At 38.6% G+C, this 13,575-nt stretch overlaps 1 protein-coding gene across 1 annotated transcript; it reads right to left on the reverse strand.

Moving 5' to 3' along the window:
- Nucleotides 1-1,652: 1,652 nt before the first annotated feature.
- Nucleotides 1,653-12,708, reverse strand: LOC146630164 (B-cell receptor CD22-like). Its single transcript, XM_085355635.1, has 10 exons — nucleotides 12,654-12,708; nucleotides 12,401-12,439; nucleotides 8,080-8,337; nucleotides 7,772-8,005; nucleotides 7,578-7,682; nucleotides 7,179-7,391; nucleotides 6,735-7,076; nucleotides 2,130-2,475; nucleotides 1,995-2,052; nucleotides 1,653-1,895 (listed from the first exon to the last, which is right to left on the reverse strand). Exons 1-10 carry the CDS (start codon nucleotides 12,706-12,708, stop codon nucleotides 1,653-1,655), a joined length of 1,893 nt encoding a protein of 630 aa, XP_085211761.1.
- Between the last annotated feature and the right edge of the window lie 867 nt (nucleotides 12,709-13,575).

Consider the following 13,575-nt stretch of genomic DNA (forward strand, 5'->3'; position numbering starts at 1 on the left):
ATTCATGGACGCCTCTCAATATAGCCGATATTTACAAAACTAAAAATGGTTGGCATAGTAATGTCCTACAATTCTCAAATTAATTTGTGGGACACAACAGATTTAGAAAAGAACATTTTAAACATTTAAAAATTAGAGAAAACCAACATAAAAACTTAGAGAGAAGTTAGAGAGATCATCTTGAATGACTGTTTATATTAACCTGCATTCTGCTGTGGTGAGCAGAGATGTTTTCATATATGGGATCTGGGTTCATCTGAAGAGAGAAGGCAAATAATATAAGCACTGGGTTATTTAAAATGATAGAATAGACGGTGCTTTACAACAATGTTTTGTTAGTGTGCGTTAAGTGGGAGTGCAGGGTTGACATAAACTATTGAGATAAGAGATCATCATAATTCTCAGACACATGAGTTGCAAGCAAAGAGTCATTGTGTTGTGCATGAAAGGTTTCCTCTATCAGTCTTTGTGGCAGGAGCAATGTGACAGGTAGATGGAGCATGAAGATTCACACTTTAAATCTCAATTCTGTTCTGTCATTCTCCCTTGCAGACTCTCTTTCATGCAACCATCTTCTTCTTCATCTCCACCTCATCCAAGTCACCTCGAGTTCCATCTAAGCCTCATCTTCATCATCACCAGCATCTAGACTCTGGGTCCTATCTTAAATCCTGTCACCACTGGCTTTTTGTTCTACCGTGATGGGTCATTGGAGACTAATCGCAGAATAGCTTAATTAATTCTCAATAAATTATCTTCAGTTCTTCCAAATGATCGCTCCTTATAGAGGATGAATTTGTGGAGTCTGCTATATCTGCAAGACTGAGCTGAATTCTGCTTTGGTGGCAGTTTTCTCATTTGCAGCTTCATTAAAACAGTAAAACTCTCATTACTCTGTTAGATTATTGATTGTTAATGTGGAATTACACTTGTTAGTTTAAAATGTGCATCTTGGTTTATTACCACCAAATTCTTCAAAAGAACATTTCATTACCAAACACAAACACTATACTATTTCAATATTCTTTTCTAACAGGATGATCATAGTTTTTTTTTTACTTTAATGAAGTTTAAAACTCTTATCACAACAAAAGAATTGAAAATATACTTTACTAACAGTGCATCTCCTATTAGCAACTTATACAGTAATGACACTGAAGTCGTTGCTTATGAGACAACTATTAGGATAATAAGCATACAATGAAAAGCATTTTCAACAACAAATATTCAATATGGCTTAAAATCACATAATTAAGTTAGTGACAGATATATTTATTGTGGGGTTTTTGTATGTTGTTAAAAAAGGACACAGAAGGTGTGTCCTGCGGTAGAAAAAGAAATTAGGAAATTAAACTCAGACTTCAGAGGAAGGATCAAATTTGTGTAGTTCTACTTGGTGGATTCACGCTTATCAAGATCCTTTAAATGTGTTTTTGTAGTTACTTTTATCTCTCTTCTGGCAGTGAGTATAATAAATGTACTTCTCTCCTAATAAATGTAGACCAGAGAAATAGCACGATGCACACATCATTCACAGTAACAGCTTTCAACAAGTAAATATTTTTCCTCTGATTAGGTTGGCTGAGTTTCTGGTGACCTCTTCAGGTTGTACTCTGCCATGACATAAGCAGTTATTGACCATGACATCTCTCTCAAACTTTCACAGTAGAGTAAGTCTGTAAGTCTGTGTCTGCTGGAGTGACACCAGATGCTCCATCAGAGCTGATGCTGACAGCAGCATAATGAGAACACTCCGGTTGTCTGGGCTGATGTGACTGTACGGTGGAACAAAGAGGAACCACATGTTTGTTTCTGAAGTGGACTCTGCTGTAGTGGACTTCATCCTCCTGTTTTGGTTGTGTTGAGACGTTTTCATACACAGGACCAGGACTGAGCTGATAAAGACAAACAGCATTACATTATAATGCACTTTAAACTTGACTCCTTTTATTGTATGTTGGCAAAAATGAGTTTTTTTAAACTCTAATCTTTACCTGTTCAATTTGATCAGACCTTTCAGTTGTTGGAGACTGACCAGAAGTTCTCTTTTTCCTGGTTGAAGTTAATAAACTGAAAAATTAGTGACTTCAGAGCAGAGATTGAATCTACTGCTGTGAACCAACACTTACCTAACACACCAGCAGACAGTGAGAAGTATTAAAACCAACAGAGCTGCAGAAACTCCTGCAGCTGCTGGTGTCCATGTTCCTGTGATACTTTGGACAGTGAGAGTCTTTGGAGCAGAGCTGATATCTTTGTGGGTTTTCACAGCACAGGAGTAGTTTCCTGCATCCTCCCTGCTGACTGGGTCTAGGATCAGATGTTTGTTCTGGTTCTCTCTCGGGGTCAGAGGTCGACTGTTCAAGTACCAAATGTAGTTTGTGTTGTCAGTCAGAGGACAGCTGGTACTGCAGGTCAGTGTGACTCTCTGACCCTCTGTCACCACTGCAGAAGGACTCATCTTCACTCTCAGCTCTGAAAGAAGAACATTGGCAGTGTTGTAAAGTATTGTTGGGCAACAATGGTAAAATCCACGGTTTTTACCAAATCAAGGGCCTGTGCAACATCAGCCCAATCCTGACCTTAGAACCAATGATGGGCCGTCTCAACCACAGCCTAAACCTCACTTAATACCAAACGATGGCAGTCGTCCATATAATGACACTGATGAACTGGGTGCGCTGAGATGCCACCTGCAGGAGGCTCAGTGCATGTGCAAAACCAATCTTTACAAAATGACAGCTGCAAACCACAAAGCTGCTGCGGCTAAAACACAGAATAATTGGTGGTGTGGCACGGCGAGTCCACAGGTCACAGTATTAAGCCATTATTGACTTGCATCACACCACAACACACCCCAACTCATGAGTCCCCGTGGTTTTAACTCGGCGAGCGTGATTAAGGATGCTGTGCAGGTGCGTCTGCCCTCCATGCACGGCACCGCGACCACACCTCACCACAATTGGCTTCGCCTGCAGCTACAGTCCTGCAGAGAAAATGCTGAAAAAAACCATCCTTGAAGAACTGGAACAGGCTTGCAGAAACACAGATCCGAGGACACAACAACACCTGAGCTCCTGTTGAAGACAGCAACACAGCTGCAGAGCTGAGTGTGGACGCTTCAACACGAACTGCAGAAGCTCCACACACAGACTCTACAGACGTGAAAACCGATCGAGAAGCTTAGTTGGAGGTCCAGTGCAAAAAACAGCAAGAAGAGATCGAACAACTCCGTGAGCAGCTCCTCAAAACTCAAAAGAATCTTGAAGAGGAAGTTGCAAAGCGCAAAGATCAGGAACAAAGAGCCCGATGTGAGCTCGCTAAGATGAAAGACAAACTCAGCACCAGTGAGGCTCTTCGTGAAAAAAATGATTTGAAGGCGCAAAACTTAAAAGAAGAGCTGAAACCAAAGCTTCCCACCAGGAAATCATGGAGAAGCAAAACCAGGAGAACACAACAGTCCGAAACCAACTCAGGCAAACAGAGTAAGAAAAGATCTCATTTCAGGAGTCTTTGCTGTCTCTGCAAGAGACAAGAAAAAAAAGCAAGAAGACCAGTCCAACGTTGCCAATCCTGAAAATTCTCCAGCCCAAGACAAGACACTACATCAGTCAAGATCAGGAAAAGAGGCCAGTTTATCAAACCAGAAAAAGACGCAACACTTCAGGAGAATCAGCCAGAAAAAGAGGAGGCCAGCGCTACTAAACCAGAAAATCCAGAGGCCCGAGATGACCAAGTGCCAAAAGAAAAACCAAAAAAGAAAAAGAAGCACAACTGGTTTTGGAGACTATTCACTCCATCTAATAAAATATCAGCAATTTACAACTAAATAGTAACAGTTACTTCCAGTGCCTAAACATCCATTTTTAGGCATATTTACTTTAATATTTATCCATCCGCTTCTCTTTTTCAGGGTTGCAGGGAGCGCTGGAGCCTATCCCAGCTGTCATAGGGCAAGAGGCGGGGTACACCCTGGACAAGTCACCAATCGGTTGCAGGGTCAACACACAGAAACAGACAACCATTCGCGTTCACACCTATGGGCAATCTGAATTACTCAATTAACCTATCCCCACAAACTGCATGTCTTTGGACGCTGGGAGGAAGCTGGAGTACCCGGAAGAATCCACGCAAACACGGGGGGAACATGCAAACTCCGCACAGAAAGGTGGAATTGAACTCAGGACTTTCTTGCTGTGCGGCAACAGTGATCACCACCGTGCCACCGTGCACATAATATTTGCTTTAATATTGAGTTGTGTATAACTTTGTCATCGGCTCCACCCCCCAACCGGTCGCGGCAGATGGCCGCCCCTCCCTGAGCCTGGTTCTGCCGGAGGTTTCTACCTTTTGAAAGGTAGTTTTTCCTCCCCACTGTCACCAAGTGCTTGCTCATAGGGGATTGTTGGGTTTTTTCTTTAGTTCAGTTCATTTGTATGTAAATACTGTTGGATTGAATTGAACTGAATTAAAGAAGATTTTTATGAGACAGAGTAGTCACTGAGTGAACCAGGGTATTATAACATCTTACGCATAAATAATTACGATCAACCCATTAAATAAATAATTGGATTTACCAAAACATCTGAAGTGTGAACATTTAATTTTGTTTCATTTAAAACATATGAAAATGTCAAATTACATCAATATAACAGCAGAAATAAAAATGTTTACATCCTGGTTGAAAACATTGTTCTGTGAATGATATCCACTGTGTCTGTGCTGTTGATGCCTTTTAAAAGCATTCCTAATAGCATCTATCTAGTAATATGCCTTGCTCAATGGTTCTTGGAAGTATTAACAGTTTTTGTAATTTGCTTTATAAATTCAAATTCTACAGCCTTATACTAGTAATCGCTTGTGCTACATGCGGGAGGCAGGTAGAGTCAGCTCAGTGTCCAGCCATTATTATGAAAGTTCTCTCTTTGGCATCCACAGACGCAACAGCTCATAACAAAATGGTGCAAACAGAGGTGAATCCACATAAATATACTTTTTATATCTGAAAGTCCTGAAGAGCACAGTGTTATGTAAAAAAGTAGGAAATTAGTTTTTGATTTATAATTTCTTTGTTGTAACAATTCTTTGTGGCAATAAATCTTATATAAAAAAAAAAGCCTGTATTTTTTTTTTCCTTTTTTACCATCAAATAGTGATATGTTTGCAAGTAAAATGTTTTATTGATTTAAACAGCAGAGTTGAGTATGTGGGTTAAATGCATAAAAAAAACTTGCCCACTCTGGAATGCCCTACAGCATGGGTGTCCAACTCCAGGCCTCAAGGGCCGGTGTCCCTGCAGGTTTTAGATGCATCCCTACTCCAACACAGCTGAGTCAAATAGTTGGATTACTTCTTCGGCATGCCATCAAGTTTGATTCAGGTGTGTCGGAACAAGGATCCATCTAAAAGCTGCAGGACAGTAGCTCTCCAGGACTGGAGTTGGACACCCACGCCCTACAGCTTATTCTGATGTTGTCTCTTGTTTTGGGCTCCTGGTATCCCAGCAGCTGACAATCGTGTGCCTGATTGGGGCCTGATTAGCTGCACCTGTTAGCATGGACGCTGCTACAGCTAACAGTCAGTGTCTGCTCTAAGCATAGCATGTTTGACTGATTTGGAAAGGGCCAGTGCCATAGGGCAACTTCAAGCTGGTGTTAGGGCTAACCCAGCCCAAGAATACGACAACACAAGAACACAGTTTCCTCGCCTCCTCAGCACATAAGACCGCTATGCTGTCTTTCACAGATTTGCAATAAAGGTTTGCACAATATGAGTCTAGATTCTGCCAATGATAGTTGAATCATAGGTTTAAAGTGTGGCAAAGCCGGATGACTGGCTGTGGATATCATCCCACAGCAGTGTGTGATCAGTATGAGGAGGAAGTGAAAGGCTGGTTTGATTGTGTCTGGTTCTTCCATATGCTTGTCTTGTTTGTTCTTACTTCATCCAATCCAACAAAAAACATTAAAGGAGAGTCAACAGGAGAATAAACTGTTTGACAACTGCTGTTCATGGGTGTAGCCCATTATGCAACTGTTCTGCTCAACCAACAAATCCATTTTCATTACCAGTGTGGCTAGATTTCAGGAGAAATGAACAAGCTTTCCAACAGTATAAAATGTATTGTTACAGCAAAGAAACAATCAACCAAACACAAATTTCTTTACTTTGTATGTTAAGTTTACATATACATTTTCATGTGCAGAAAAAACTTGGAAGATAATCCCTTTGTCTTTTTGTATATTAGCACTTTAAATTTTGATAGTTGAAGTATGTAGATCTGTAAGGCATAAAAAAAACCCCTTCTGGATTATGTGGAAAATTGCTACAATCTGAAAACAGGCAGTTTTTCTGAGTTCATTTAAAGTCTAATATTCAGAGATACATGGTTGTGAGAGGATGTCAGCATTTGAAGTGATGATCTTAAAGAATGTGATTTATGTAGATTCAACTAAAACAGTCCACAAGTAGATTATTTAAAATAAACAACCTGAAACACTGACAGCTGAGAATCGAACACATGACTGTATCACCTGTAAATATAAAACACTGACACAATGAGTACTTCAGATTCTGATAAATAAATTTCTTAAAAGGTCTGAATATTTTGACGTTTTTAAATGCAGGACTCTTACTTGTTATGGCGTTATGGCTGATATTTTCTCGCTATTAAATGATCTGAACAGTTCTTAAACCTCTAAGTAAAGTCTGCTGAATAAGAAATTAAGATTTACCTGTGACAATCAAGAAGACTCCAGGCAGATCAGACTGTGTCCATCCTTTATGATCTTTGTTGAATCTGAATGTGTATCCTCCTGAGTCATTCTTCTTCAGGTTGTTGATGGTCAGGATGTGTTGGTTCTTCATGTTGTCCTGATACTTCACACGACCTGCAGTCTCAATCAGCTCTTCAACTTCCACTTTATCTTTTCTCCATTTTTTACTCCAACATTTGAACTCTTGCTTCATGTTATCAGGATGTGAGTATTCACATGTGATGTTGACTGAAGATCCTTCCAGAGCACAGATTCTCCTGCTGACATAATTCCTAATCCGGCATTTTTTATCCTGAACACCTGAAATATAGATGGAAGATTTAGAGTTGTTTGATTGGCCTGTATGCTGAAACTTTTATCTATAGTTAACTGACAGAAAAAAACGAGTTGTGTATTACTCACAGACTTCTGCAGACTCAAGGTACTTGTGGTTTTTTACAGCACAAGAGAACTTGTATGTTGAATTGCTGTGAGTTAAACATTGTTGATTCTTGTAGTTTCTGCTTGTGTTTCTGCAGCTCATGTAGGCAGTTTGAGGGTCAAACAGCTTACAGATGGTGTTACAGGTCAGTGTGACACTATCTGATGTGTAGGAGGTTTTTTGAACACGAACCTCTGAAAGATGATTAAAAAGTTTTCATAAGACACAATAATGTACAAAATTTTATTTCTGTTTTTAGAATGCCTGCTACTAGATTTATTAACAAAGGTAATATTTAGCCTTATCTTATATAAGGAAAATGACATTAAACTAATATAGAGGTTTGATGGAAGATATTTGCTTATTTGTTGAAGCTTCACCTCTGGGATATGTGATGGAGCACAGCTCATCTACTGATGTCTTCCTGTAAGAACACATTCTCCCTTTAGCATAGGTCACACTGAAGCAGGTCGCTGTGAGGGAATCTGTACAACAAAGAAATAATATTGATTCAAATGATTCACTGTGTGACTCATTGTGTTTGTTTTGTTGCACAATAAACATCATGACTCACCCACAGAGACTTGAGGGGCTCTGAGATGCTCGTAGCCTTTGACAGCACAGGAGTATGTGACTGCTTCCTCACTGCTGAGCAGCTCTTGGTACCAGGGAGACCAGTCCTCATAGAGAAACTCTCTGTTCTTGTACCAGATGTAGGCTGCAGGCTTTTCAGTCAGAGGACAGCTGCTGCTGCACATCAGTGTTACTGTCTGTCCCTCTGTGGCAGGAATCACCTTTACCTGCAGCTCTGAGAGGATGATGGAGAACATCTTATACAATGATGTCATTTGGAAAGTTATTAATGAGTAAAAGTCACTGTACCTGCAACAACTTGAAGAGTAATATTACTGAGTGAACAGTTTCCTGGTCTGTCTGTAGTCTTCATACAGCAGTAAGTGTTTGCATCACTCTCTCTTAGATCATTGATGGTTAAAGTTGACTTTTTCTCTTCAGACATGTTGTACGTTACACGTTGTCCATCCACAGAGAGCTCACTCATTGATCCATTTAAGTGTACAGTGAACCATTTGCTGCTTGAGGTCAGATGTTGATGTGAGCAGTGCAGATCCACTGATGAACCTTTGAAAGCACAGATCCTGGTTTCTCCTCCATTAACAACTTTAACACAAACTTGCATTAGTGAGCAGATCAGCTGTGATTGTTGCTGTTCGCTGACATTTAAAGTTAAGAGTAAATGTAAAAAAACTCAGACATTAGAAAGACAAACTAACCACCTCACCTTGCTGGGTTAACTTCTCTTTATTAAAGCAAAGGATTAAAATGACGACAGACTGACAGTTTCATATTCAGTTTAACACACTGCACAGTGAAACTTAACTTCCTGTACATGTATCTTCCTCTTTATGTACGTGTATGCTGTGTCTTTAGGCATGAAAAATTACATGCAACCATTTCCCACATTATTTACAACACAAAGTGTATTTTAGTACTTTGTGTTGTCTCTACAGCATGCTGTTGTCTTTAGTCACATGTTCAAGTTCAAGTTTATTTTTTCCTTTTGTGAGAGCAGAAAGCTGCAGAGGTGTTAAAACGGTTTTCTGTTTCTGGTTTATGATGGAAACACGTCTGTGGTGTCAAAGAATCTCCAGACTGATGCTTCGTGAGCATGAACAGCTGTAATGATGTAAACCTTACTCTGGTGTCAAGCTGCAGCTGCTCTTTGTATCAGTGTAAAGGATCATGATATTTCAAAGACAGCAGTACCAAGCACTGTTTCATGGGAATTTGTAGTTCTTGTGTTGTGTTTCAGGGGCTTTAAACTGATTTTAACAGCTGTTTTCTGTTGGTTTCACTCTTTTTAAACCTCCATCTGGGCTGAGAGTGGATTTTTCCATTAATGATGTTCTAATGACAAAATATTCATTCTGTGAGCTGAAATTTTTTTTTTTCTGATTTCTTTATATGTTCATGGCTTTAAGAGTTCAAGTGTGAAGAGTCCTGCATGGTTGCTGTTCAGTTTCCCTTCAGTGGATTAACACAACATTCATTACAAACATCTGTTTAGACATGTTTCTACTCTGTTCCAGTCATTCAGTGATGATATTATTGTCCTTTTGTGCACTTCAGGAGCTCTTCAAAGCAGAACTCCTGCTGCCTAACAGTGAATCTCATGTTTTCTAACATTCTTTAATAACCTTTGTAAGTTTTTCTAAACATTTTTATAGTCTTCAGTTATCATAAGGAGGAGAAAGAGGCATTCCTACCTGAGAGACACAGAATGAAACCCACCCCAAAAAATCCAGCTTCTGCCAAGATCATGATTGCTGTAGATTTCAGCTTCTAGTCTGAAAGTTGGTTGTTTGAATCTTGAAAAGATCTTTACAGCTGAGTGTGCTCGCAGGAAAGGCTGAAAACAGAACGGACAATTGTGAACATCACTGCACCTAAAGATAAACTCTTTGCAGCTTTAACAGCATTACATCACTTCCTCCTTTTTAGAAAGAGCACACCTCTAGTAAGAAAGTATGGATTACAACAATTTATGCAGGGACAGAGACCACAAATACACACATAGAAGGATAATTAGGGAGACAGGGAAGATATCTGGGGAGAACGAGACACAAGTGAGTGAAATCACTGCAGATTAGCCAAACAAGTAGAACTAAATACAAAGCACAAAAGACAAGAGACTATAAAAAACAGGAAATGACTAACACCGAGACAGAGACTCAAACATACAGACAAGACACAGACACAAGATTGAACGAGAAAACCATAACCAGCTAAATGCTATTAAACAGGCCACAGACTGATAGTCTCTTGTCCTGTATCCATTGTGTCCCCTTTCACTTGCTCTGTTTCATTATTTTTGATTTGTTCCAGCAGTGTGCCCTCCTGTTTCCAATCGCCTTGTTATCATGCAAGTATTTAACTCTTCACCGTTCCCCTGTCTCTCATCGTGTCCTCCAGATTAGCACAGTGTTTAGTGAGGTGTGTGTGGTCTCTTGTTTACATCTAGTCATGAGTTCTATAGACAACAGAGTCTTTATTTGTAGTTTATCTTTTTTTATGCTTTGTTTGGTGTTTCTTTGTACTTTTCCTAGTTTTTAGTTTGCTTTCTCAACCAATAAAGCTGCCACTTTCAGTTAACTATTCCATCTCTGAGTCCTGGGTTTGGGTCCTACCCCTGCTCACCACACAGCTCACCTTGGCAAAGATTCCTGTTTGGTTGCTGTTTAGTTTTCCCTGAAATGCTTTAACAGAACATTCATTAGGAAATGTGTGCAAATGTATCTTGTTTACACACCTTTCTACTCTGTGCCATCCATTCACTGATGGTAAAATTGCACCAGACTTTGATACATTTCAAGAGTTTAACATCCTCTTACTTAACAGTGAATCACATGTTTTCTTACACCCTTTAATAACTTTCCAGAAATTTTCTACTATTGAAACATTTTTTTTCAGTCTTCAGTCATCATAAGAAGAAGAAATAGTAATTCCTACCTGAGAGGTAAAGAATGAAACCCAAAAAGAAAAATCCAACTTCTGCCAACACCATGACTGACATACAATCAATCACTAATCAAAAAGTTGATTGTATGAGTCTTTACAGCTGAATATTCTCACAGGAAAGGCTGAAAACAGAACTAATGTCAGTGGGCCTAAAGATAAACCACATGCAGCTTTAACACAATTAACACTTCCTCATTCATGATGGTTTTTAGAAGGAAACCCCCTAATTAGGACTTTTATAACACAGCAGCGTAAATTCACTTCTGGATAGTTTTAACAACATTCTTATCCATTTTATAATTATTAATAACATGAAGAAACAAAAATATATTTTACATTACTTAAATATAAAGTATATTGTTGATTTTAAGAAACTGAGTGTACTGTACATTACAAACCTATATAGTAGATTACAAATGACACTAAGTATCGATATATGTAAAAGTGGCTCAGCACCTCATACAATATTTAAATCAAAACACTGCAACTACAGCCTAAAAATTAACATAGTACTACAATGTGCTACTGTACTGTAGATGTGTCAGATTACACAAACTGTTACCCACTTCAATATATTTTTAATGGTTCATTTCAAGGTTTATGAGAATTAATCATTTTTTGAAAGAAATAATTACACACTAACATATTTATGATTGTATATTTATGAGAACAATTTTCTTCCTTTTTTCTGTAAAAACAAACAAACAAACGACTGACTGCACCTTTAGAAACGTTTGCACTCGCCTGACGTAGCGGTGATGCAATATCAAGTTCCGCCAGTAGATGGCAGTAACAGATTGGATAAATGAGTGAGTAGCACAGTAATCATAGCAGAAGCAAGAAACCACCGTTGCAGGGGAGAGACGGTCAGGTGTACATGTAAAGGTAAGCTTTTGAGTTTCTTTTTATTAAGTCTGGAAACATGGGGGATCCCAGGTTTCACACTTTGATTAAAAAAAAAAAATCCCTCATCATTTCCATTGGATCACAGCTGATCACAGACTTCAGCTTGGCCAAATTCCCCCTTAAAAAAATGTAGATTACATACATAAAAATAATTAGTATTTCTTAAATATTTTTTTTAGGAACAGTGTTGTTTATTTACTTTGATTTGGCCATCTTTAAGGTGTGTTTCTCTTTAAAGGTGTTTCTATTACACTGTGTGCAGACTGAGTCCCCAGCTGTCTCAGGAGGACCAGTCCTGGTGGACATGTTGTGGGAGACTCAAATGGATGAGAAAAAAGGAGATCCTCTAATCTCTAGCAAAAATACACGGAAACAACTGTGTAGTTTTCTTTCTTTTCTCGTACCACACAAAGGTCAGAGGGTCCGTCAGAAAACACAGGGTCAGGGATCGATCTCTTTGGCAGGAATCCCCTTTACCTGCAGCTCAGTGAAATATAAATAAATAACATTCATATATTGATTATTAAAGTCATTATTTTGTTAGTTGGTAAAACCATTGTACCTGCAACACATAAAATCTGCTTTGCTGACAGTTTTGTGGTTTGTCAGCAGTTTCTCTGCAGCAGGAAAAAACTTCACTGCTCTATGTTAGACTGTTAGAGTGACGTTCCTCTCTGCTCCCATGATGCTGTACATTATAGGATCACTTTATTTCTTGCAGTGGCTTGTTGATCTGAGCAGGACAGATTCACTGATGAACCTTTCAAGGCACATATTCTGTTTTGTTTTCCCAGAACACCTTTAACACAACATTTGAATAATAAACATTACTGTTAAGGATTAGAATCTGGTACTTTAATACAGTTGAGAGAACATAGCAGGAAGAGAAACAACAGGTGAAAACAACAGTAAACTTCCTGTTTTCTAAAATAATTTCATAACTTTTGCATTTACATTGAAGATACAGAATTCCAGCAACATCATCAGGAGGAGGAGAAACAAATTATTTTTACCTGAAAGACACAGAATGAAACACAAAAACAAGCCTCCAGCTTTGGTCACCATCATGGCTGCTATATGTTTTTAGTCTAAATGAGAAAGAAGGTTGTATGTTGATTAACATTATTATGATAAATGGCTGATTACTGGTAGTACATATTTCTTAAAACTCATCAGAGATTAGAAAATATCAGAACTATGAATAAATGTCAGAAATCAACTTCTGTCTAACAGGAATGACCAACTTGTGTGAGTGTGGCTGCAGACAAACTGCATTTAGCTTTAACATCATCACTTCCTCATTTATCTTTTTTTTCTCTCGAAGATGAGCCCTCTAGTGAAGAATTGATGTATTGCAGGTGGTTTTTCCACTTCATACTGATTTTACCTCTGAGGTTTTTGTTTTGTACTACTTATCAACATTCTCTGGATTTAAACATGTGATATGACCACATTTCATTACATTTTCATCCCCCCCCCCCAAATAAAATAAAATAAAATAAAATAAAATAATTTCCTGCAGACATGATAGCGTGTTTTCATTTCTGCCAGAAACAGTTAGTTTTACATTTAAAAGTGCAAATCAGCCAAAAGATAGTAAAAAAAGCAAGAACACACTTCTTTTTTATAAAGTTGTCCTATTTTTTTTGTCTTGAGTTATGTTTCACAGGAATTTTTAACACATGTATTTCATTATCAGACATGTTTGAATGGGAAAGCTCAGACATTTCTGTATTTCTGTTATTCCTTTCTGTATTTTATGTTCCAGTACAGAGAGTACAAACACTGACAGATGAAGCAGCTTTGATGTCTCTGCTATGATACTGAACTCATTTTAGACACAAAAACCTTAAGGGGAAACGGTCCCTTTAAATCACCATGGTAACAACCTTTTCTTTAGTGAGCAGGCAGTGGCTCGATGGTGGAGTAGAGGTC

The sequence above is a fragment of the Diplotaxodon limnothrissa genome, linkage group LG6, assembly GCF_057381915.1.
Source record: "Diplotaxodon limnothrissa isolate DT_005_m linkage group LG6, D_limnothrissa_male_GT1.1, whole genome shotgun sequence".
Lineage (NCBI taxonomy): Eukaryota > Metazoa > Chordata > Actinopteri > Cichliformes > Cichlidae > Diplotaxodon > Diplotaxodon limnothrissa.

Excerpts from the sequence above, each read along its gene's own strand:
- LOC146630164 (XM_085355635.1), bottom strand. The coding sequence starts at position 12,708 with ATGATGGTGACCAAAGCTGGAGGCTTGTTTTTGTGTTTCATTCTGTGT. Across the intron at positions 7,683-7,771 it reads AGCCCCTCAAGTCTCTGTGG|ATTCCCTCACAGCGACCTGC; the intron begins GTGAGTCATGAT and ends TTTGTTGTACAG. Across the intron at positions 2,053-2,129 it reads ACTGTCTGCTGGTGTGTTAG|GAAAAAGAGAACTTCTGGTC; the intron begins GTAAGTGTTGGT and ends AACTTCAACCAG.